A 26,249-nucleotide genomic window follows, 5' to 3' on the forward strand; every position below is an offset into this window, starting at 1 on the left:
TCAGAGGGGGGTTGGATCTCAGTGGCAGGTTGGGGCACAGGGGGAGAGGCAGTGGTGCAAACCGGAGGCGCTGAACGGGCATCGTCCCACCTTGTGGGGTGCTTGGCCATCATATGCCTGCGCATGCTGTTGGTGGTGCCTCCCCAGCTGATCTTGGCGCGACAAAGGTTGCACACCACTGTTCGTCGGTCGTCAGGCGTCTCTGTGAAAAACTGCCACACCGTAGAGCACCTTGACCTGTGCAGGGTGGCATGGCGCGAGGGGGCGCTTTGGGAAACAGTTGGTGGATTATTCGGTCTGGCCCTGCCTCTACCCCTGGCCACCGCACTGGCTCGGCCTGTGCCCACACCCTGACTTGGGCCTCCGCGTCCTCGCCCGCGTCCACGTCCTATAGGCCTACCCCTACCCCTCAGCATGGTGTATTACCAGTGATTTGATTTCCCAGGCAGGAAAGAAAGTGGCGCAAGCCTGCAGCCAAAATAGAATTTTTTCCCTTGTTTTTCAAAGGACAAGCCACACTGCGTGTATTCAATGAATACTACTAAGTTTAATAACTGTGTTGTGGCCCTGCAAATGTGTCAGAGAACTGCAGTGATGCAAAGTTATTCGCTACAGCAGATCAGGGATTTCCCATGCAGGAAAAAAATTGGCGCAAGCCTGCAGTAAAACGTAGCTGGCTGCGTCTGATTTTTTTTAACGTTCTGCACGCAGCACACACGTACCCAGAGCCCTGAGGACTGTCAGAGGCAGGCAAAATAGAATTTTTTCCCTTGTTTTTCAAAGGACAAGCCACACTGCGTGTATTCAATGAATACTACTAAGTTTAATAACTGTGTTGTGGCCCTGCAAATGTGTCAGAGAACTGCAGTGATGCAAAGTTATTCGCTACAGCAGATCAGGGATTTCCCATGCAGGAAAAAAATTGGCGCAAGCCTGCAGTAAAACGTAGCTGGCTGCGTCTGATTTTTTTTAACGTTCTGCACGCAGCACACACGTACCCAGAGCCCTGAGGACTGTCAGAGGCAGGCGAAATAGAATTTTTTCCCTTGTTTTTCAAAGGACAAGCCACACTGCGTGTATTCAATGAATACTACTAAGTTTAATAACTGTGTTGTGGCCCTGAAAATGTGTCAGAGAACTGCAGTGATGCAAAGTTATTCGCTACAGCAGATCAGGGATTTCCCATGCAGGAAAGAAATTGACGCAAGCCTGCAGTAAAACGTAGCTGGCTGCGTCTGATTTTTTTTAACGTTCTGCACGCAGCACACACGTACCCAGAGCCCTGAGGACTGTCAGAGGCAGGCGAAATAGAATTTTTTCCCTTGTTTTTCAAAGGAAAAGCCACACTGCGTCTATTCAATGAATAATGTATGTCTTCTGGCCCTGCCTACACAATTCTATCCCTGTAGTATTAATGCCGAGTGCAATGGTCTGCACAGCCGGTTTTGAGAAAAAAAAAAAAATATGCAACACTGCTAACAGCAGCCTGGACAGTACTGCACACGGATAGATGTGGCCCTAGAAAGGACCGCTGGGGTTCTTGAAGCCTACACTCACTGCTAACACTCTCCCTGCCTAACCACCACTTCTGTCCCTATTGCAGGGCGCAATGCTCTGCAGATCCAATTTTGAAAAAAAAATAAAAAATACAGTGCTAACACAGTACTGCACACTATTAGATGTGGCCCTGAGAAGGACCGTTGGGGTTCTTGAAGCCTACACTAACTCCTAACGCTCTCCCTACAGCAGCTCCAGCACGATACCACTGTCCCTCAGCTAACTCACAAGGCATCTGAGCCGAGCCGCGGGAGGGGCCGATTTTTATACTCGGGTGACATCTGATCGCCCCAGCCACTCACAGCAGGGGGGTGGTATAGGGCTTGAACGTCACAGGGGGAAGTTGTAATGCCTTCCCTGTCTTTCAATTGGCCAGAAAAGCGCGCTAACGTCTCAGAGAGGAAACTGAAAGTAACCGGAACACCGCGTGGTACTCGTTACGAGTAACGAGCATCCCGAACACCCTAATATTCGCACGAATATCAAGCTCGGACGAGTACGTTCGCTCATCTCTAAACTCAATCAATATGAAATCACACGATATAAATAAAAATACAACGGGTGTTTACAAATGTGGAGAAAAGAAATGTAAATGCTGCTGGAATATCACACACAAACGAAAAGAAATAGAAACGAAAGAAGGAGTACCCCTGGAAATTAAACAATATCTCACATGCAAAACAAGATCAGTTATTTACCTACTAGAGTGCCCATGTGGACACAGGTATGTGGGTCGAACTATTAATTCCCTAAGAGAAAGGATAAACAAACACCGTAATAATATAAAAAATGGGTTCATAAAACAGTGTGTCGCGCCACTTTTTACAGTATCACAACAAGGATTTTAAACATTTGAAGGTCACACCTCTTGAACAGATATACACTAAATCCATACAAAATCTACGTGAGAAGGACATGTTTTGGATTTTTCGCTTAGACACACTAGTACCTAATGGATTAAATGAAGTACTAGAAAAAATCTAACCATGTGATAATTTACTGTGTTAAAAATTGATGTTTTATTAAGCATGCAACTCTCCGTATTTTACCATAACTATAAGTATGCATAATTTTTCTCTTTTGATTATATAGCTTTTTATTGGGTTTTTTTACTGTGTTTTTTATTGTGCGTTTATCATACATATTACTAAACTACATCATGATTATAATAATTTTTTCCAGATATGAAACGCACAAAAAACCTCACCTGACATGTATGTATACGTATTATCGAGTGGTATCTCATTGAGATTTAATTTTGGACAATGGATAGAAAATTCTAATTTTATATATTTCTTAACGACTGAATGAATATTCCTCTGGACATAGCAGTTTTAATGTACTATGTAAATGCATCTATTAAGATATGTATTTATTTATTTATTCGTTATTTATGTATCCACGTTTTACTATATTAACACGCATCTGCCATCTAATTTAAATTCATAGTTTACTAAGTCCAGGAGCAATGTTATTCCAACCTGAAAGGCAACAGGGACAACCCCTTCGGTTCACATGCTAATACAGAGTGAACTCCTATAGTAGGGAAGGTTACCATAGTAACAGAGTCCCCGTGCCCAGCGTGTACACACAGATGACGTCATCACGTCAATCAGCGCCATTACACAGCTTCACGCCACCACTCCAAGTAACATTGTCACTACATAATCCTTTATTTTAAAGCTAGTACGCCGGTGACTAAGTCTTGCCACCCGGCGTCACTACATCCCCTAACGCTGCTGTTTTATGCAGCGGAGAGAGACCCCGATTCCCCATCCCAGCGTCACCACTCCGGTGACGTCATCACGTCAGCCGACGTCACCACGCTGACCGACGTGGCCATTCAACACTACAAAGAGTAAACCCAGCCCCCACCTCCACCTGCAATAAGCCTTACACCATTAAGCTTGTAGAGGAGGCGGGAAGGCACACTCGCATCATCGATCATGTGACCTCCGTGTCACATGATCCCGGAAGTAGTTTCGGTTTCACCTTTCCTACATTCCAACACCGCACATATGACGTGGAGGTCATGTGAGCGGCCATCACCTGGAACTACAATGAGATTACCACCATACTGCACTTGTAAGTAACTATAAAAAGATGTCTTATCATGTAACTGCATTATGTACTTGATAAAGTCGTGTTTAACGACGAAACGCGTTGTACCTGTACCTGAATAAATCGTTTAGACAATATCACTATTGTCAGAACCGGTCGTTTGTTTGAGGCAGCGCAGGATCATTTTTTATTTTTTTACCCTATTCTCACACCGTGGGCCCAATCTAACATTGGACACAGCAGCTCTGCAGCAGCACTCCAGCGACCAGGGAGCCTGTCGGACGTCATAGGAAAGATCCCACAGAGATCTGATAAGCCAACTCGGACTTTGGAGGCGTTGGTGGGACTCCTCTCCACAGGAGTTTCCACCACACGCCGGGTGAGTCATTTTAATTTTATTTTTATTTCATTTGTTTTAGCCTTATCCTCATTCCCTTCCATGTTATGATCATACATTGGTCACACTAATATACTCCACCAACTAGCCACCTGAAGCGCCTCCCTGACCATCTCTTTATATAAAAGACGAAGAAGCAGAAGACAAAGAAGATGAAGACGAAAAAGAAGACGACAAAGGGGACGAAGAAGACTAAGACGATGAAGACGACAAAGATGATGAAGAAGACGAAAACAAAAAAGACATAGAAGACCAGAAGGACATAGAAGACCAAGACGACAAAGACAAGAAGACAAAGCCAAAAAAGATGAAGACAAAACAGACGAAGAAGATGATAAAGACGAAGAGAAAAAGGCCAACAAAAATGACAAAGACGTCGAAGAAGAAGATGAAGATAAAAAAGACAATGAAGGCGAATTCTAAGAAGATGACAAAGAAAAAGAAAACAAAAAAGGGGAAGATAAAGAAAAAGACGAAGAGGTTGAAGATAAAGAAAACAAAGAAGATGAAAAAGTCGAAGAAGCTAAAAACGAAAAAGATGAAGAAGTCGGAGATGACAAACACGACGAAGTAGACGAAGATGACGACAAAAAAAAGACGAAGAAGTTGAAATGAAGCTGAAGATGACGACGAAGATAAAGACGACAAAAACGAAGATGATGAAGTAGACAAAGACGGAGACGATGAAAAAGACAACGAAGCTGAAGACAAAGAAGACGAAGAGGACGACAAAAAAGACTAAAAGCTGAAGATGAAGAAGACAACGATGAAGAAGACGACAAAGCCAAAGAGGAAGATGACGAAAAGACGAAGATGACAGGGAAAACGAAAAAGATGACGAGAAAGACGAAGGCAAAGACGATGAAGATGACGAAAAGAATGAAGAAGACAAAGTAAAAGACGGAGATGAAGAGGATGAAAAAAGACAACGAAGCTGAAGAACTGAAGACGAAGACAACAAAGATGACAAAAAAAGACTAAATAGCTGAAGACGACGGAGACAAAGAAGAAAAAGACGAAGACAACGAAGAAAACAAAGACGACAAAGAAGATGAAGAAGACGAAGACAAAGAAGATATAGACAAAGAAGACGACGTAGACGGCGAAGATGACAAGGAAGACGAAAGGCAAAGAAGATGAAGATGACGAAGAAGACGAAGAAAAAAAGATGAAAGACAAAGAACCTGAAGACGAAGAAGACGACAAATAAGACTAAAAAGTTGAAGATGAAGAAGACAATGATGAAGAAGACGACAAAAAAATAAAGACAAACATAAAGATGACAAAGACGACAAAAAGACAAAAACAAGAAAGAAGCCGTAAAAGTCAAAGAAGCTGAAGACGAAGAAGACCAAGACGAAAACATGAAGATGAAGACAAAAAAACCAAGATGAGGAAACGACGATGAAGACGACAAAGAAGATGACATAGACAACGAAGAAGAAGAAGATGAATAAGATGAAGAAGACAAAGTAAAAGATGAAGAGAATGAAAAAAAAAATCAACAAAGCTGAAGACGAAGAAGATAAGAAAGAAAGAGATGACAAAAAAGACTAAAAAGCTGGATGAAGATGACAACGACGATGAAGACGAATATGAAGACGTCGACGCAGACAAAAAAGACAAAGACAATGAAGAAGACAAAGATGATGAAGACAACAAAGAAAATGAAGACGAAGACAAATAAGACAGACAAAGAAGACGAACAAGCAGACGACGAAGATGACGATGAAGTAGACGAAGACAACAAAGACAAAGATGACGAAAACAACAAAGACAAAGATGACGAAGACGAAGTCAAAAAAAGCCAACAAAGACGATGTAGACAAAGAAGATGAGGACAAGGAAGACGAAGACAAAAAAGACTAAGACGATGAAGAAGACGAAGAGACGACGAAGGCCAATGAAGATGACGAAGACGTCAAAGAAAAAGATGAAGACGACGAAGACGAAAAAGACAAAGACAAATTCAAAAAAGATGACAAAGAAAAAGAAAACAAATAAGACAAAGATAAAGAAAAGTACAAAGAAGACGAAAAAGACGAAGACGCTAAAGATAAAGACAAAGATAAAAAAAAGGCGAAGAAGCTGAAAACGAAGAAGATGACGACAAAAAAAGACTAAAAAGCTAAAGACAAAGAAGAAGACAGCGATGAAGAGGACGAATATGAAGAAGACGACAAAAAAGTCCTCGGGAGAGAGGCAAAGGACAATTCCATCAAGACCCTGTCCTTGATCGACCGGGCGAAGAAAAAAGGATCTCCATTATGCCTGTTATCTCTTGACGCTGAAAAAGCGTTCAACAGAATCAGCTGGAAGTTCCTGGAAGCGACCCTTGAAAAGGTGGGACTTGGTCCCAGAGCACTAGCCTGAATAATGTCTCTTTATCATCGCCCCTCGGCACAGGTCAGGGTTAATGGCAATTTATCAACCCCCTTTGAGATCAAAAATGGCACACGACAGGGGTGTCCCCTGTCCCCCACTTTATACATTTTAGTAATGGAAACACTCGCCAATGCCATTAGAAATAATCCATCAATACGTGGGATGCAGGTTGGAGGGGAAGAACACAAAATATCACTTTATGCGGATAACACAAACATGTGAGGGAGGCGTTATCCGTAGTGGCCTGGAGTAATAAAGCAATATAAGGTATAGTACCCAATAGTGTATTATTGTTGAGTAATAATAAAATTGACTCACCCGGTGTTTGGTGAGTGCTCCTGCATAGAAGCCTCACCAACACCTCCACATCCAGATAGGCTTATATATCCCCCGGTGTGTCCGATAAGCTGCTGGGCTTTTGTGTCCTACTGGATAGTAGAACCCACTCAGAAAAAAACTTGATATGGTAATTTGTAAAAAAAAACGCCCGCGCTACCCAGACCAAACCACCAGAATCAGGCTCCAAACACTTCTTATTATGGTCATCAGTTTTTCATGCTTGAAAAAGTCGCCCTGTAGGCGACGAAACGCGTTGCACAGAAAATTGCCTCAATAAAACTGATGACCATAATAAGAAGTGTTTGGAGCCTGATCCTGGTGGTTTGGTCTGGGTAGCGCGTGCGTTTTTTCTACAAATTACCATATCAACTTTATGCAGATGACCTCCTGGTGTATGTCACTGAACCCCGCATAGGCCTCCCTAACATCATGGAGGAGTTCGCAGCTTTAGGCAAACTCAGTAACTATAAAGTCAACGCCCAAAGGTCCGTAGTTCTTAATGTCACCATCCCACGATGAGAAGCTGAAAACATAGCCACGGCCTTCCCATTCCTATGGAGGTGTGACTCATTCAAATACCTGGGAACTCAGATTCCATCTGACCTGGCCCAGATATTCGAATTGAACTACAAACCCCTCTTATCGACTCTGGAAAAAGACCTAGAGGGTTGGGCAAGAGGGTCATTATCATGGTTTGGCAGAATGAGCGCATTCAAGATGGATGTCCTCCCAAGGCTCTTGTATATCTTTCAGACTGCACCATGTAGTCCCCCAAGAACCTTTTTCGATAGACTGCGAAGTCTAATACTCCGTTTTATATGGAAAGGGGGCTCTAAAAGACTCAGCCACAAAAGCCTAACCAAATGGAAGACAAAGGGGGGGTGGGCCTCCCTGACTTCCATCTATATCATAAAGCAACGATCGGAACCCTCATATTGGACCTATACCACCATAGGTCAGACAAACTCTGGGTACAAATTGAAAATGAGAACAACATCTTTATACCAAGAGGGGCATTTTGGATCCCGAAAGGGGTCAACTGGGAGAAAGCAGAGGCCTCAACCCTGATGATCACTTTCCTGGGGGCCTGGAGAGGGGGATGCAAAAAACCCACAAATCCCGGCAACACTGGGCACCCGTAGCCTGGGATTTTTGCCTCCCGAAACGGAAGCCAGGGCAGGGGAGGTGTTAGATCCTCAAGGCCTGCGCGACATGTCGAGCCTGCAGGGGACTCAGGAAATTCCCCCGGGCTCATGGATGCAATATTTACAGGTCCCCAGCTACCTGGGAAAGGTGAAACCTGATTAGGGTTGGAACCTAAACCTCACCCCCTTTGAGAAACTGTGTTGTTTGGAAGAGATGCCAAGACATACTCCGTCACTGCTCTATAATCAACTATTGGAGAAGTGACTTGATGGTCACACCCCCAGGTGGATTAATGCATGGGAGGAGGCCCTAGGTCGATCCTTCCCTGGGGAGCTCTTGGACAAAGCATTCCAACATACCCACAAGATGTTGGTGGCCAGTAGGCTACAAGAGTAAAACTTCAAGATCATGTCAAGATGGTACATGACACCAGAAAGGCTACATTCCTTTTTCCCGTCGTCCCCAGACATCTGCTGGCGATGCCACATGGGAGTGGGCTCGATGCTCCACATATGGTGGGAGTGCCCCATGGTCACGCCCATCTGGCAAGACATGAAATGGCTTTATGAGAGGGTGTGCGGGGAGTCATTGGCCTTGACGCCTAAAATGGCACTCCTGTCCATCTCCCCCTCGTGCCCATTCACTCAAAAAGGGCTTGCTAAAATTCTTCATCATGCCCACGAGACAAGTAATACCCAGATTCTGGAAACAGAATATAGAAATTCCCAGGTGTGCATGGGTGGGCGATGGACGAAATAGAACGACTGGAGAGGCTGAGGATGTCGGACGACACAACAGGCCATGATAGCTTTTACCGTACATGGGCGGTCTGGATAGCTGCTTGCAACTTGTCCCTATTCACTAGGTGGCTACAGACTAGCAACTGCGAGTAACGGATCATACAAGTGGTGAGGACAACTAGGGGGCCTCAACCTGGATCACCTCCTGGTTTCCCACCCCCACTTTCCCCTGTCCGTTTATAAACAAATTATAACAAACAAGTTTGCTGGTTTTCACAAAGATTTAATAGATGTAACAGCAAGAAAGAGGCGTGGAATCCCACGTTGTCATTGTTATCTTTTATCGGGACGTTTTACTTGTACTGTTAAAACCTAATAAAATATATTGAAAAGAAGACGACAAAAAAAGACAAACATAAAGATGACGGAGACAAAAAAGACGAAGATGCAGACAAAAAAGACAAAGATGACGAAGAAGGCGAAGTAAAAGACAATGACGAAGAGGATGAAAAAAGACAACGAAGCCGAAGACGAAAAAGAGAACAAAGGAAAAGATGACGACAAAAAAGACTAAAAAGCTGAAGATGAAGAAGACAACGACAATGAAGACGAATATGAAAAAGACAAAGACAAAAAAGACAAAGATGCCGAAGACAAAAAAGACAAAGATGCCGAAGACAAAAAAGACAAAGATGCCGAAGACGAAGACAAAAAAAACCAACAAAGACGATGGATGACAAAGAAGACGTAGACAAAGGCAAAGACAAAAAAGACGAAGAAGAGAAAAAGGCCAATGAAGATGAAGACGTCGAAGAAAAAGATGACGAAGACGAATTCAAAGATGACGAAGAAAAAGAAAACAAAAAAGACGAGGATGAAGAAGTCGAAAAAGACAGAGGCTGAAGATGAAGACGAAAAAGCTGAAAACGAAGAAGATGACGACAAAAAAGACGAAGAAGTTGAATTGGCTGAAGAAGAATACGAATAAGATGAAGACAACAAAAAAGACAAAGATGAAGAATTTGAAAGACAACGAAGCTGAAGACAAAGAAGACAACAAAAAAGAAGACAAAGATGATGACAAAAAAGACTAAAAAGCTGAAGAGTAAGAAGAAGACAACGAAGAAGAAGACTAATATGAAGAAGATGAATATGAAGAAGACAAAGACAAAGATGAAAATGACGAAGATGACAAAAAGACGTAGACAAAGAAGAAGACGAAAAAGACGGAGAAGCTGAAGAAGAAGCAGACAAAGAAGATGACTATGACCAAGTAGTCGATGAAGATGACGAGGAAGATGAAGGCAAATAAGACGAAGATGATGAATAAGATGAAGAAGACGAAGTAAAAGACGAGGATAAAGACAATGAAAAAAAACAACGAAGCTGAAGACGAAGACAACAAAGAAGAAAAGGACAACAAAAAAGACTAAATAGCTGAAGACGAAGAAGACAACAACGATGAAGAACACAAAGAAAAAGACAGACAAAAAAGACAAAGACAACCAAGAAGGCGAAAACAAAGATGATGAAGATGACAAAGAAGCTGAAGAAGACGAAGACAAGTAAGACATAGACAAAGAAGATGAAGCGAATGACGATGACGAAGTAGACGAAGAAGATGACGAGCAAGATGGAGGCAAAGAAGATGAAGATGACGAAGAAGACGACGAAGAAGAAAAAAGGTGAAAAAAAAGACAAAGAACCTGAAGAAGCTGAAGCTGAAGAGACAACAAAGAAGAAGATGAAGATGATGACAAAAAAGACTTAAAAGCTGAAGATGAAGAAGGCAACGACGAAGAAGACGAATATGAAGACAAACATAAAGATGACGAAGATGACAAAAAGACGAAAACAAGGAAGAAGCTGTAAAAGACAAAGAAGACAAAGACAAAAACATGAAGAAGTTGAAGACGAATACAAAAAAGCCTAAGATGACGAATAAGATGCAAAAGACGAAGAGCATGAAAAAAGACGGCGAAGAAGATGAGAACGACGATGAAGATGAAGAAGATGACAACGACGATGAAGACGAAGACAAGAAAGACGAAGACCAGAAAGACAAAAGACAAAAAGGGCCAACGAAGATGACGAAAACGTTGAAGAAAAAGATGAAGACGAAAAAGATAACGAAAACATATTCAAAGAAGACGACGAAGAAAAAGAAAACAAAAAAGACGAAGATAAAGAAAAGGACGAAGAAGACAAAAAAGACGAAGAAGCTGAAGATGAAGAAGTCAATGACGACAAAGATGAGGAAGACAGAGATAACGACAAAAAAGGTGAAGAAGTTGAATTAGTTGAAGAAGACGACAAAGAAGAAGATGAAGAAGAAAAGGACAAAGAAGATAAAGATGACAAAGACGAAGAAGATGAAAAAAACAACGAAGCTGAAGACGAAAAAGACAATAAAAAAGAAAACGAAGATGACGATAAAAAAGACTAAAAACCTGAAGGCGAACATGAAGACAAAGAAGACGACAAAAAAGACGAAGAAGACAAAGATGAAAACATGAAGATGAAGACGAAAAAGACAAAGACAAAAAAGACGAAGAAGATGAAGACAAAAAAAGACGAAGATGACGAAGAAGAAAATGACAAAGAAGACGACGAAGACGACAAAGATGACGAATAAGATGAAGACAAAGTAGAAGAGGATGAAAAAAAGACAACGAAGCTGAAGAAGCTGAGTACGAAGAAGACAAAAAAGAAAAAGATGATGACAAAAAAGACTAAAAAGCTGAAGACGAAGAAGACAACAACGACGAAGACGAATATGAAGAAGACAAAGAAGACGACGAAGAAGACAAAGACACGATGAAGACGACAAAAAAGATGAAGACAAATAAGACAGAAAAAGAAGACGAAGAAGCAGATGACGTAGATGACGATGACGAAGACAAAGGCAAAGAAGACGATGACGAATAAGATGATGAAGACGAAGAAAAAGACAATGGTGAAAAATACAAGGAACCCAGAGACGAAGAAGAAGACAACGACAAAGAACATGAATATGAAGAAGGCAACAAAAAAGACAAAGAGAAGCATGAAGACGATGAAGACGAAGATGACAAAAAGACGACGAAGTAGACAAAGAAGCCGGAAAAGATGAAGAAGCTGAAAATAAAGACAAGGATGAAAACATGAAGAATATGAAGACGAAAAAGCCGAAGTCAAAGCAGATGAAGAAGAAGACAAAGATGAAGACAAAAAAGACGAAGACGATGAAGAAGACGAAAACAAATAGGACGTAGACAAACAAGACAAACAAGACAAAGAAGATGACGAGGAAGACGAAGGCAAAGAAGATGAAGATGAAGAATAAGATGAAGAAGACAAAGAACATTAAAAACACAAATAACCTAAAGAAGCTGAAGACGAATAAAGGCAAAGAAGACGAAGAGGATGACAAAAAGACTAAAAAGCTGAAGAGGAAAAAGAAAACAATGACAAAAGACGAATATGAAGATGACGTAGAAAACGAAGAAGACGACGAAGATGAAAAAGACAGAGAAGACGAAAAAGATGAAGAATATGAAGACGAAGACAAAGTCGAAAACATGAAGAAGCTGAAGATGAAGACGACGAAGACAAAGACAGAAGATGTAGAAGAAGACGAAGAAGCTGAAGATGAAACAGATGAAGACGAAGTAGAGGATGTAGAAGATAAAAAAGATGAAGAATCTAAAGACAAAAATGAAAACAAAGAAGACGAAGATGACGAAGACAAGGAAGTTGAAGATAAAAAAGACGAAGACAAAGAAGACAATGATAAAGAAGACAAACATGACGAAGACAAAAAAGATGACGAAGATGAAAAAGCTGAAAACAAAAAAGACGAAGAAGCTGAAGACAAGAAAGATGAAGAAGACGATGACAAAGTAGACGATAAAGACGACGAAGAAGGCAAAGAAGAGAATGAAAAAGATGAAGCTGAAGACGAAAAAGACAAAAAGACGAAAAAAACTAAAGGCAAAAAAGACAAATACGGAGAAGACAAAGAAGATGAAAAAGATGACGAAAAAGACGAAGTCGAAGTAGACAAAAAAGATGAAAAAGATAAAGAAGCTGAAAACGAAAAAAAAAAGGAAGAAGACGGTGAAGACTTATACAAAGACGACAAAAAATTTAAAGAAGCTGAAGATGAAGAGGACAAAGAAGACAAAAAAAACAAATAAAGAAGATGACGAAAAAGCCGTAGACCAAAGGAGCCATAGACCAAAGGAGCCAACTAAGATATCGAAGAAAAAGATGAAGACGACGAACAAGACAAAGATGAAGAAGACGAAGACAAAGAAGATGAAGTCGCAAAAGACAAAGACAAAAAAGACGGAGTAGAAGACAGGGAAGAAGTAAACAAAGACAAAGAAGACGAAGAAGAAGATGGTGGAGAAGACGCAGACGAGGAAGAAGACTAAGTCAAAGAAGAAGGTGGCAAAGGAAAAGACGACAAAATAGAAGATGAGGAAGAAGAAAACGCAGACGTAGAAGAAAAAGACGAAGAAGCTGAAGATGAAGAAGACAAAGTAGACAAAAAAGACAAAGAAGCTGAAAATGTAGAACATGAAGAAGACAAAGATGACAAAGATGAAAAATACGAAGAAGCCAACAAAGCTGAAGACGAAGAAAAAAATAAAGAAGATGAAGAAGACGGAGACAAAGCAGATGAAAATAAAAAAGACAACGAGGAAGACAATAACGACAGACGACAACGATGAACAAGACGAAGAAATGAAGACAATGAAGACATTGAAGACAAAGAAAACAAAAAAAGGCGAAAGACAAAAATTTAGAAGATGAAGACAATGAAGATGAAAAAAACAAGGAAGATGACGAAGACTACAAGGAAGATGAAGATGAAGAAGAAGAGGAAGTAGAGAAAAAACACAAAAGCTGAACACAAAGACGACGAAGAAGAAGATGAGGAAGAAGACAACAAAGACGTAGAAGAAAAAGATGAAGAAGCTGAAGAAGAAAAAAAAGACGAAGAAGCTGAAGAAGAAAACAGACGAAAAAGCTGAAGATGAAGAAGTGGATGAAGAAGACGAAGTAGACAAAAAAGACAAAGAAGCTGAAAATGTAGAACATGAAGAAGACAAAGAAGATGAAGAATACGAAAAAGCCGACGAAGCTGAAGACAAAGAAGAAAATGAAGAACATGAAGAAGATGGAGATAAAGCAGATGAAAATAAAGAAGACAATAACGACAAAGACGACGAAGATAACAACGATGAACAAGATGATGAAGATGAAGAAGGTGAAAAAGACGAAGAAAACAAAGAAAAAGAAGACGAAAAAGACAAAAATTAAGAAGATGAAGACGACAATAAAGACGACGAAGACTACAAGGAAGATGAAGAAGAAGAAGAGGAAGTAAAGAAAAAACAAAAGCTGAAAACAGAAGATGAAGAAGACAAAAAAGACAGTGGAAGACAGAAGAAGACGGAGATGAAGAAGACTTAGACAAAGAAGATGAAGAAAAAGGCAAAGAAAAAGACGACAAAATAGAAGACGATGAAAAAGACAAAGATGAAGAGGAAGACAACGAAGACGAGGAAGACAAAGACGATGAAGAAGACTAAGAAGACATAGATGACGAAGAAGACGACAAAGGAGTTGAAGAAGACAAAGATGAAGACAAAAAAGACGAAGACGATGAAGAAGACGAAAAAGATGATAACAAAGACGAAGATGAAGAAAACGATGTAGATGAAAAAGACGAAGAAGCTGAAAACGTAGAAGATGAAGAAGAAAACTAAGAAGATGACAACAACGAAGTAGACAAAGAAGCTGAAAATGAAGACAACGAAGACAGAGACAAAGAAGAAAAAGACGAAGACCTAGAAGATGGAGTAGAAGACGGAGACGATAAAGACTATAAAGAAGACAAAGAAGATAACGAAGACGGAGTTAAAGATGGAGACAAAGAAGACAGAAGTAGATGATGTAGTAGACAAAAACGAAGATAAAAAAAGAAAAAGACGAAGATAACGACGAGAAAAACAATGAAGAAAACGACAAAGATGACAACGAAACACAAAATAAGGACAATAAAAGAATACAAAATACAAAAAAGACAAAGAAGACAACAAAAAAGACGGTGAAGACGAAAAATACAAAGAAGACAAAATAGACCACGATGAAGAAAAAAGAGATGAAAAAGACAAAGACAGACGAAAAAGACAAAGAAGCTAAAGATGTAGACGACATAGAAGACAACAAAGATAAAGATGACGAAGAAGACAAAGACAAAGAATAAGTCGAAGATGAAAAAGACAAATAAGCTTAAGACTAAGAGGACAAAGAAGAACAAAAAGACGAAGAAGCTGAAGACAAAGAAGACGAAGACAAAGAAAATGAAGACTATGAAAGAGAGAGCATTTTTCACTGAGGACGAAACTGACTAAAATTAATTTTTATTGATTTCTATTAAAAAAATGTATGTATGTATGTGTGTATGTGTGTGGACAAATGCCAAAAGATAAATGTCGATACCCAAGTAAGATCTCTTTAAAAAAAAGTGGAGACAATCACTACTGAATATATTAGTGAGATAGGTCTACTTCAGTATCCATAAAAGCAAACTTAGAATACTGAGAAAAATACTCAAACTAGAGTCCTCTCTGAACACAAGATAGGTCCCTAACAGAGAGAACTTGAGATTATCTGGGATAGGATATATAACATAAGGACCATGTGGTCTGAATTGTCCTTTATCCTAATTGAGTATAAATAAAGAGAAAGAAATGTATATTTCAACGTCGAACGCGTTTCTCTGGAGGCCATCCAGGCATTAACAGTACTTAAAGGTTATTAAATAGGATCTTTTGGTGGCTGTCTTTAAGACTAGCTATTTTTTGTTATGTTTTTCTCATGTGAAAATGATAGTTGGAAGTAGTGATTGGAGCCTCTATTCTTAGTGAAAGCTATCTACATTCAGATAAGTGCTGGTTTTCTTCCTTTTGATTTGTTAGTGTTGGAACTTTTGCTTTGCGTTGCTTAGTGTCTCCCTCCAGGAATAGTGAAGTCCTAGATGAAAACCATAGGGCGGTCCTAATCAGGATGCTAACTCTGCGTTTAGGCAGGGGTTCCCTGACTACTAAGGGGCAAGTTTCCCAGTGTTCTGATGTAGTTACTCAGCACTATATTGTGTGCGCTTTTGCGGTTATGTGCGACTGAGGCCTTATGTCTGTCCTGGGCGTGGTGCTCTAGTGTCACTCGGACAGGACAGCAGTACCCCTTGCATTATTTGTAAAACAGAACTATTACCCATTTTAAAAAAACCAAAAGCACATTGACATCAGTAGGGGACAAAGCTGAAACATTTGAATGTTTTTATTTTCATTTCTCTGCTCCTCAAACGGAAGAAAGTAACAAAAGTGGTTAACTGAAGCCAATGTCAGTGTGAACAAGTCCTTAAACTTCATTTGCTACTTTTCTGCCCAAGCTTCGAGCTTATCTAGATCCATTTGAAATCGTATACAATCCTCTTGTGTTAATTACTTTACATAGTTTTGTACCTTCGAATATTGCTATTTTTCCTGTATAATTCCTCTACAAGATTGTTAATATTTTTTTTTTAAATAGAGCCCAGTACTGCTCCATCTGGAATGTTACTTTAAAAGTGACTCAATCACTTTGCCATTAATATGCCATCAATATGCCATTAATATCTACAATCTGCTTTCTATCATTGAGCCAGCTACTTACCCACATTCCCGGTCAGACCACGCATTCTCATTTTATATACCAAACTTCTGTATCAAATGCTTTGGAAAAATCAAGGTATATGACATCCAGTGACTCTCCTCGGTCGGGTCTAGAACTTACTTCCTTGGAGAAGCTGATTAGATTGGTTTGACAGGATCGACCACTCTTACACCCATGCTGATATGAAGTTATACAGCTATTTTCCTTGAGGCATTCCAGGATAGCATCTCTTAAAAACCCTTCAAACATTTCAATCACGATAGAAATTAGTCTTACCAGCCCATAGTTTACAGGTTCACTTTTTAACCCCTTTTTAAATATCGGCATCATATTTGCTATGCTCCAAATCAGTGGAACAGACCCCATCACTATATAGTCCTTATATATATGAAACATTGGTCTATCTTTTACATTACTTAACCCCTTAGTGACAGCCCAATAGTCCTTTTACGTCCTGCCATTGCAGGACGTGTATAGAGGGAGATAGCGCCGCTATCTCCCTCCATACAGTGCGAGCGTCAGCTGTTTATTACAGCTGACACCCACGGGCAGTAGCTGCAATTGGTCGCACGGCCGATCGCGGCTATTAACCCTTTAAATGCCGCTGTCAATTCCGACAGCAGCATTTAAATCCCCCGACCGATGTTCGGGGGTCCCGTTTGGTCCCCCCGCGATGAGATCAGGGGAGCCGTGCAGGTGTCATGGCAGCTGGGGGCCTTCTGAGGCCCCATGGCTGTCTTGGCAGACTGCCCATCAAGCCGCCCCGTGGGGTGGCTTGGTAGGCTGCCTGTCAGAATGCAGTATGATGTAATGCTACAGCATTACATCATACTGCAGGAGCGATCAAAGCATCGCTGGTTGTGGTCCCCTCTGGGGACAAAAAGAAAGTGTAGAAATATATACAATAAAGTATTATTAATTATCCAAAAAAAAATTATAAAAAGTTTTAAAAAAAACCTTTTGCCATATTTGCAATAAAAGAATCTACTTAATAAAGCAAAAATATGTGTATGGTATTGCTGCATCCATAAAAAGTTTGATCTATCAAAATAATGCATTATTCACCCCGCACGGTGAACGACGTCCGAAAAAAAAGAAATAAAGAAGAAAAAAAAGAACGCCAGAAATGCGCTTTTTTGATCATCCTATCTCCAAGAAAAAAATGTTATAAAAAGCGATTAAAAAGTCGTTTGTATTCAAAACTGGTACAAACAGAAATGACAGGATGTACTGCACAAAATAAGCCTGCACAAAATGAGCCCTCACATAACTAGGTGGACGGAAAAATAAAAAAGTTATTGTGCGCAGAAAAAAGAGAAAATAATTTTAAAAAATTTAATATTTTTGAAAAAAATATCTTTGAGAAAAAAGTAGTAGAGCAAAAAAAAAATATATAAGTTTGGTATCGTAGTAATCGTACTGACCCATAGAATAAAGTTGTCAGGTCATTTTTGTTGCAGTTTGTGCGCCGTGGAAACAGGACGCACCGAAAGATGGTGGAATGGTGTTTTTTTTTCCATTTCTCTCCACTTAGAAAGTTTTTAAAGTTTTTTTAGTACATCATACGGTACAATAAATAGCACCATTGCAAAATACAACTCGTCCCACAAAAAAGAAGTCCTCATAAAGCGACATCGATGGATAACTAAAGGAGTTACGATTTTTTGAAAAGGAGGAAAAAACGAAAACGGAAAAAAGCAAAAGGGGTTAATTCTTTTAGAACCTAGGGGTGTATGCCATGAGGATCTGGTAACTTGCCTATTTTGATCTTTTTAAAGCTGCTTTGCATTTCTTGGATTAGACTGGTGACATTTAATGGAGAGTATACTTTAACACTCTGCATTTCACCTGACATTTTATTTTCCTGAGTGATATACTGGCGGAAAAAAAAAACTCTTTAAAAATAATGTAGGAAAAATTGTAGAGCGTGTTGAGGAGAAAGCAAATCTATTAAAGGGTCAACACTTTCATTAATAATATTTTTACTATTTTTATAATTGAAGAACGATTGTAAAATATCAGTGGAAAACTACTGATATTTCAATATATCGACTTTTTTAAATGCTGTATAAAAATAAAACAGGTCGAGGGTAAACAAAGCAACAATCAACAAAAATTATATTTTTCTTCTAAAACTTTAAACTGTTGAATTTATTATTAACTTCTAACTATTAATACCATGAAAATATATTAAAGGTACAAATGAGAATAAAAAATTACAGATGAAACATAGAATTAAAATGAGGTTTATGAAAAGAAGTTATTTATCATTGGTCCCAATAATCATTATCTAATGAGCCAAGAAATATTCATTTTGTGCGTTCAGCGCAGCCCTCCATCTGCATGTGGAAATGCTTTCATTTAGAAATCACTGCCCACAGTCATCGCGTTAGACGCAAGCGTTCAGAGACTGCGTCTAACGCGATGAACAAGCACATGTGGAGAAGGGGCCGAAGACCCCACTTTTTCTGAAAGAGACGTTTTGCCTGGAGCAAACCTTATTGGTGACAAGGAGTCACCTCACACTTTACAGAAGTTTCTAGAACTTGTTTATAAGTTCATTAGTGCCGCGAGCAAAACTACATCCTCTACAACACAAAGGAAAGAAAGAACATCTGGTCACCGGACCACACAACACGTTTCTTATTTACAAGAATCTATATTATATCGCCTTAGACTATCGATGTTACCGATATATCGGACAGAACAATATCGATGAAATGTATCGCCAAAGCATTAGCCATATATGGATATTTCGATATTTCGGTTTTCGATGTCCCAACCCTATTGATAAATTAAATCAACAAAAGGTCAGTAAAGAAAACATACTGTGAGATGGATTTATTTCAGACCCGCACAGTAGAAGCGCTTACATTGTCCTCCTGTTTACAGATGTAGCAAGGTTTAATTTGACGGACATCGCTTTCTGCAACAAGTTAGATTGTGTCATTCAAAAGTTATTTTGCTCTTCCCATAACAGAAGCCATTGTAAAGCAATTTAAAGTGCAAACAAACTGCAGTACAGAAAGTTATCATACCAGGTAAATCAAGTAAAATTTTGCAGCATCTGTACTTGTTCACACAGTGATAATTCTTCCCATTCTCTAGGCAAAAAAACCCAACATCTCAGCAAGCCTATACATCCATACAATAAACTGGTTAGTGCATCTATATAGGCATATGGGTGGCTGAGAGGACATCTAGGGGCATATGGAGACCGGCCGGTATTATTCCATCATGTACATCACTTTTTCTTTTCATTGAAGTGTATGGAGAATACCGTGGCTGAGAATTTGCAAATGGTGATCAGGTATTATTAGGATGTGGCTGTACAGTAGGGCCCAGGATGAATTTTACTGGTGTGCCCTAGGCACTCCATTCCAACTCGGCATATAGTACAGGATATAACGGTGTTTGACTTCCATTAACCAGATCTACTGCTTCTGTCAGACAACCATTCCCGACAGCTACATGGATGAATTTCTTTGCACTGATGTATGGAATGACACGAAAACATGGCGGTCATCCATGAAAACTATGTGTCCATGTTTGTTGAAGTCTTCATGCTCTCCTGAACACGACTCACTGTTAGTGACCAGAACTGCCCCCGTCCTGCCCAACCTGAGCTTGTTCCTTCACAGGAGACACATAATACAACTATATGTCGTGTACAACAAGCCGATGTGCAGCTTCCTATATAAAGATAATTCAGTACAATTCGCACATCCTTGATGTAAATATCTGCTGCACAATGATGGCTTACTGACCCCTCATTAGTCTCATGGTCTCCTGGCATCACTATCAGGGGTCCCCAAGTAACCCAACCCCCCTCACCCTCTTCACGCAGGAACGTAAGGTGCAGGGAGCGTTGTTTCCCTGTATTGTAGATGTGACATGACTAATCCCTGCAGAGCGGCCAGCGGGGGGCGCTCCTGAGCTGTATCTTGTATGGGGTCTGCAGTGTGAGGACTGGAGGGATGAAGAACTATTCTTTAGTCTATTTACAGCAGACATCTCCCTGTAATATAGAGGAACGGATAACTGTGCCTTACATCAGATACAACTGTTACCTGTGCGGTGTGACGTCTCCTGCGCTGATATCACGTTGTACAAACACAAAACAATCCACTAAATTACATCAGATCATGAAATACAATAAAATGTAACTGAAATCCCTACTGAAAATATGAAGAGCCTGAAATAAAGCGATATAATGTTATATAAGCCGATCCCGTCCTCCATGTTATAAGCTGTAAGGCACTTTTATTGTAAATTAGTGTAAGATTGTGAAAACTGTAAAGCCTGAACCCCGAAACCTTATTGTAATTATCAAGGGAATGTAAAGGAGACATCAGCAGAACGTGAGACGTCTGATCAGAAGAGAACCGGCCGGATAACAAATGTATCACAAATGTCATTTACTATTGGATCCTCTTAATAGTTCTCCCAGGAAAGCTGATCTCCCGGGTCCGACCGCTGAAACTACCGCTGACCAGTCATTATCGCTGGGGACCGGCTGGTGGGCACACATTCCCTGCAGCGGCTCTTTCCAGCAGCTTTGCTTTATGGCTGATATAGGGGCATCTCAAGTAAGAGCCGAGGAGTCAGTAAGCCGAACCTCTGACTCCTTCATAAATGGCTCATGTATAATAAACAGTAATACATGTACTGCAGTAAATGGTGACATCAGGATTATTGTACGCTAATATATAACATCTTTATTTGGAGTTGGAGCTGGCATATTTTTATCGATTCCACCAAAAATCTGAGGTGGTCTCCACAACCCTAAGGGGCCGGTAAGGGCACAATGGGCACACATTTACACACAGCGATTATTGCTCAAAAGATGGCTTTTGAGTGAATTAGAAGTGATCATCATTGTGTGTAAATGTACCCCAAGACCCAGATAGTGGGGACCTCCGGTGACACCGTGACGGCACATAGTGATTATTAAGAAGTCATCAGATGAATATTTCCATCAGTGTCAACACTACAAATCCCAGCAGTAGAGTAACCTCTATGGAGGACAGAAGTGGCAGAACTTAGGAACTTCAACTCTCTTCAGCTTTGGGAGATGTTCCCGTGGGTGATATTGCCAGAGAGGCTGTTTTATACGAGGATTCGGCTGAACAGACTGAGATTCTTGTATCCGCAGGATCCTTTTATATCACACAAGGAAATAATGACAGATTTATAGGGGAGAATTGTTGGATCTCAGAAGAAACCTTGTCCGGTTCTGTAATGAGAGAATAGTAGAGGTCATTGTACGGGGCTAATAATACCCTAAATGCTCAATAACCTTCTAGAACAGGAGACAATACAGTATAATATTACATGAGTGTTATTACAGCAGGAAGTAAGAGCCAACATATTGTAAAGGACCCGACGGCTCGGAGCAGCGCTGTATATAGCTAATATATAATGGACAGAGCTGTAGATAGAATTATATCACATGCTTTGCACCGGTCCTGAGCTGTTATCACACTAAGGGCTTAGTCAGACGGGCGTTTTTTCACGCGATTTGCGCATGCGTCCGGCGATTTTTTAAAACCATTGCTTTGCAATGGTATCGGACACATGAGCGCTTTTTATGCGCTCGTCCGATAAATTATAGAACAAAAAAATCGCACATCGCACCTATCTGCGATCTGCGATTCCTGTTCTCTTCTGTATATGCGCTCAATGGGGCCGGCGGCAGCAGCGCCGACTCCATTGAGAACATATAGAAGACAAATCATTCTTCTCTGCCACAGCTGTAACAGCTGTGGCAGAGAAGAATGATGTTTGCCCATTGAATTCAATGGAGCGGCAATACAGCCTCTCCATTGAAAGCAATGGGCTGCCGGCGTGCGCGGGGTGAATTGTCGGGAAGGGCTTAAATATATAAGCCCTTCCCTGCAATTCATCCTAAAATGTGTTAAAATAAAAAAAAATTGTATACTCACCTTTCCGCTGCAGCCGGAGTCCAGCCGCGGCCGCTGTTAGTTCTCCTGAACTGCTGCTTGGCACTATTCAGCCGGCGGGGCTTTAAAATCCCCGCCTGCTGAATGATCTGCCTCTGATTGGTCACAGCCCTGACCAATCAGAGGCTGAAAACACTCACACACCCATTCATGAATTCATGAATGGGTGAGTGACTGCTGCCTCTCAGCGCTGAGCCAATCAGGGGCAGGTCTGACTCACATCCATTCATGAATTCATGAATGGGTGTGAGTGAGGCATGCCTCTGATTGGCTCAGCGCTGAGCCAATCAGGGGGCAGGTCTGACTCACACCCCCTTCACACCCACTGCAGGACGGCCGCGCGGAGCTCCGGCTGCCGGCAGAAGGTGAGTATACAATTTTTTTTTTATTTTTACACATTTTAGGATGAATTGCAGGTAAGGGCTTATATATTTAAGCCCTTACCGACAATTCATCCCGGGCTCGCCCGCAGCGCATTGCTTTCAATGGAGACGGCTGTATTGCCGTCTCCATTGAATGCACTGCGCTGGACAGCTCCGGCCCGTTTCTAATGAAACGCGGCTAGGAGCAGATTTTCGGGCGATTTGTGGGCGACTTACGCGCACCGGTCACGCGATTTGCGGATGCGCATCCGTCATGCGATCCGCAAATCGCGCAAAAAAACGCCCGTCTGACTAAGCCCTAAGTTGGTTTTTATTGGAAACTGTCAACAATCTTGTCAGCAGACGCCTCCAACAGCTGAACTTCTATACTTCAGTCACAAACATACAGCGCTTTCCTGGATATCCTACGCAGCAGCACATTCCACATCTCATTACATGGCGGCAGCGCTTATATAAGACATTATCACTCACCGTTAGGCTCTGGCGGTATTATTAGACTCAGATGATGTTTCTGAAGCTGCAAAAATAGGAAATTATATAAAAGTGCCATTCCACATTAATGTTTCACAGCTAAAATATAAAGTTTAGGAACTTTGAAAAATTCTTTGCTTTACAGTTTTTGTACAGATTGTTTGTTATTTTTCCCTCATTCATGGATGGCAGAAAATCCTTCTGGTTTTGTTTCGTCCAGACAGCGATTATCTCCGTTCTGCGGACGGTCATGTGACTTCACAAGATAAGTGAGTCAATTTACAAAGTTATACAACAATTTATGTACAATTAAAGGGTTATTATTAGACATGAGCGAGGCGTTTTCATATCAAAACCACCTTGTATTACTTTGGGTAAGTAGCAATCCTCCGCTGCAGCTGACAGCCGTGGTGGAGGATTGCGGAGTTTCTCCCATTGTTTTCAAAGGGGTGACCTGGCATCGCACGTGGAGCGAAGCTGCCATCGGCCACATTGAAAACAATGGGAAATGTGATAGGATGTCTCAAGATAGGATGTGCTGCAATTTTTTCCCCAGCACCGCGATGCAGGGAATAAAAGAATATCGCTCATGTATATATCCCTATTCAAAAGAATGGGCTTCATATTTGTGCGTCTCGCAATGCACAAATCTTGCACAATTTTCTCAGCCATGTGAAAATGGCCTTAAATTGAGGATTATTATAAAATTGCACTTAAAGGGGTATTGTCATCTCAGTCAGCCATGGCTGATATGGAATACCCATCTGTATGCCGCAGCCAGAGATGAACCAGATTACAGTAACAGGATGGATGTTCGATGTCTTTCTGTATCTCTCATAGACGTGAATGGAAGCCAACAATACCCTTCACTGTCTCCACAACTTGGGAGTCGCAGTCACAGCCGCTCTCATATACATCATATACTGTCCTCCATACTCCTTCCATCACTAACAGCACATCAGTCATCGTCACCAATAGTGAGACCCCCCAGCGGAGCCGCAGACACAGAATACTCACTGCTGGCCGTCTTGTACCCGGCTCTATTTCCTAAAATAAGAAGAGGAAATGAAATTAGGAAACCTGAAGAGTCCATTATAATTGGAGACAGATGAGAGAGGAATTCTGGGAACAATCAGCCAACTCTTATGGAAATGTCCGGTCCCCCCCCCATGTTGGGGGACAGATGGGGCTTTTATTCGTTTTGGATATTTTGTTGATTTTCTTGATCCCGAGGAATGAAGTACAAACTAAGCCTGATGTGCACACCGGGGTCTGAGGGGGGCAGATTTATCACAGTGGCTCATGGGGGTGAGAAATCTGGCTCATCTTTAGACTTCTTTGTTTGACCTTATACCATTTATTTTGGCTTAAAGGGGTTTTGTCATAATAATAAAAAAAATTCCATATTCACGTATTCTTTCCCAGCCAGACTCCTTACGCCATCTTCTCCTCGCTGATCTTCTCCAGTCCCCGGGGTCACCTCACCTCCAGCCGCCTGGATCCTCTTCTCCTTGTTATGAAGCCTGCATTCCTCTTCCTGTAAGTCAGTGAAGGTCATATTCCTGTGACGTAGCATTCACTGGCTAGGAAGGAATGCTGATCTATTGGAGAGACAGCGGGCATGAGCAGTCTCTGCAATAGCTCGGCACTCTCTGTTAAGCCTCCCTCACACAGAGCTTTTGCAGAAACGCAGCGTTTTTCAACGCTGCGTTTACTGCAGATTCTGCCCGGTTTCAGCAGCGCTTGCAAACTTTGATTGGCTGAGACAGTCAATGAAAGGCTGTGATTGGGCATCGAGCCAGCGCCGACAACCAATCACAGCACTCTATTGCTGGAGGCGGGGTTCTCAAACCTGGCCCACGGCAAAAGACTTGTGAGTGCAGGGGAAGCCCGGAACAGCGGCAGAGACCAGCGGCCGCGACCCGGACCGCAGCGGCTAGGTGAGTAATACTTTCTTTTTTTCCTCTAGCCTAGCTGGGACTGATTTTCGGGGTAGGGCTTCTATTGCAAGCCCTCCCCCCGAAAATCGGTGAGCGGTTAACGCTGCTAAAAACGCGGCACCAAGTGTTGCTGCGTTTTCAGCAGTGCTGAAACCGCTGCCCATTCATTTCAATGGTCGACGCAGAGTTGGAAGACTCTGCGCCTTCAGCCCCGTGTGAACAGCCCCGCCTTGTACAGCGTTTAGCGCTGGGCTGAAAATGCAGCGCTAAACGCTGTACAAAACACCCTGTGTGAGGGAGGCCTTAGGCTGTGAACTAGTAACGTAGTACATAGCAGGGCAGGAAGGAGACTGCTTGTGAATGTAGGTAGCCTTACAGGAAGCAGAAGAATCATCTGGCTGGAGGGGGGATTACCCAGGAGGTAACTGCAGGAGAATATCGGGGAGGAGAAGATGAGGTAAGTAGACTGCCTGGGGAGAAATAGGCAAATATATATATATATATATATATATATATATATTTTTTTTTTTTTTTTTTAATGACAGAACCCCTTTAAGGTGCGTTTAGATGGAAAGACAAACATTCCAAAAATTAAACAAAAGTGAACGAGAATTGTTCAGTTTAAATGCCAATGATTGAATTGCAAACGAGAATCTGCGCTTCTCATTCGTCGTTCAGTTTCAGCCGATATTAAATGATCGTCGGCTCGTTGGCTTCTCGTTGCGGTTAAAAACCGATCAGTCATTATAGTTCACATAGGAATGAGAAAACACTGAATGATAAGTGAATGAGAAGTTCACGATTTCCAACGATAACTTGCCTGTCTAAACAGACAGCCTGAGTGTGAACGGGCTGCTGATGACGTCACCGGCTCGTCCGCTCGTGAAAATGAGAATCCTGAGATTCTTATTAGATGTAAAACGAGCATTAGTTTATGGCAGTTTGGCCACACCCCTTTGCCATAAAGCCAAGCTCCTTTTTTGGATGATGTCCAAAGTGTCTAAAGGTGATAACTGTGATGCAAAGCATGCAAGACTGTATTTTGGCACAATTTGCACAAAATTGTCACGCATTTTCAATAGTAAATCTGCCCCAATATGTATACTACATATATACACATGACTCTGTATGGGAGAGCAGCGGCACTGCATTATTAC

At 41.3% G+C, this 26,249-nt stretch overlaps 4 protein-coding genes across 8 annotated transcripts in view; 3 read left to right on the plus strand and 1 right to left on the minus strand.

Annotated features, from left to right (window-relative positions):
- The first annotated feature begins 5,888 nt into the window (after nucleotides 1–5,888).
- LOC136620096 (putative uncharacterized protein DDB_G0292636) lies at nucleotides 5,889–9,183 on the plus strand. The gene is made up of 3 exons (XM_066594822.1): nucleotides 5,889–6,036; nucleotides 6,144–6,358; nucleotides 9,019–9,183. The coding sequence occupies exons 1-3, from the start codon at nucleotides 5,889–5,891 to the stop codon at nucleotides 9,181–9,183; spliced, it is 528 nt and encodes a 175-aa protein (XP_066450919.1).
- Nucleotides 9,184–10,086: 903 nt separating this feature from the next.
- LOC136620098 (glutamic acid-rich protein-like) lies at nucleotides 10,087–13,343 on the plus strand. Its single transcript, XM_066594823.1, has 6 exons — nucleotides 10,087–10,190; nucleotides 10,353–10,493; nucleotides 10,657–11,014; nucleotides 11,880–12,723; nucleotides 12,871–13,011; nucleotides 13,057–13,343. The coding sequence occupies exons 1-6, from the start codon at nucleotides 10,087–10,089 to the stop codon at nucleotides 13,341–13,343; spliced, it is 1,875 nt and encodes a 624-aa protein (XP_066450920.1).
- A 238-nt stretch (nucleotides 13,344–13,581) lies between these two features.
- Nucleotides 13,582–13,935, plus strand: LOC136620099 (nucleoplasmin-like protein ANO39). Its single transcript, XM_066594824.1, has one exon. The coding sequence runs from the start codon at nucleotides 13,582–13,584 to the stop codon at nucleotides 13,933–13,935; it is 354 nt and encodes a 117-aa protein (XP_066450921.1).
- A 4,566-nt stretch (nucleotides 13,936–18,501) lies between these two features.
- The window catches only part of LOC136620514 (class I histocompatibility antigen, F10 alpha chain-like), a 41,903-nt gene continuing 34,155 nt past the window's right edge, over nucleotides 18,502–26,249 (minus strand). For 2 of the 5 annotated variants that reach the window (XM_066595341.1, XM_066595342.1), the window contains exons 6-8: nucleotides 24,170–24,199; nucleotides 23,153–23,198; nucleotides 18,502–21,571 (exon numbers count right to left, since the gene is read on the minus strand). In XM_066595341.1, coding sequence (XP_066451438.1) covers nucleotides 23,155–23,198; nucleotides 24,170–24,199 — 74 coding nt within the window. In that variant the 3' untranslated portion in view covers nucleotides 18,502–21,571; nucleotides 23,153–23,154. The remainder of the gene's footprint in view (nucleotides 21,572–23,152; nucleotides 23,199–24,169; nucleotides 24,200–26,249) is intronic. The other 3 variants (XM_066595344.1, XM_066595340.1, XM_066595343.1) reach the window with 2 other exon arrangements.

Source organism: Eleutherodactylus coqui, chromosome 3 (assembly GCF_035609145.1).
Source record: "Eleutherodactylus coqui strain aEleCoq1 chromosome 3, aEleCoq1.hap1, whole genome shotgun sequence".
NCBI lineage: Eukaryota > Metazoa > Chordata > Amphibia > Anura > Eleutherodactylidae > Eleutherodactylus > Eleutherodactylus coqui.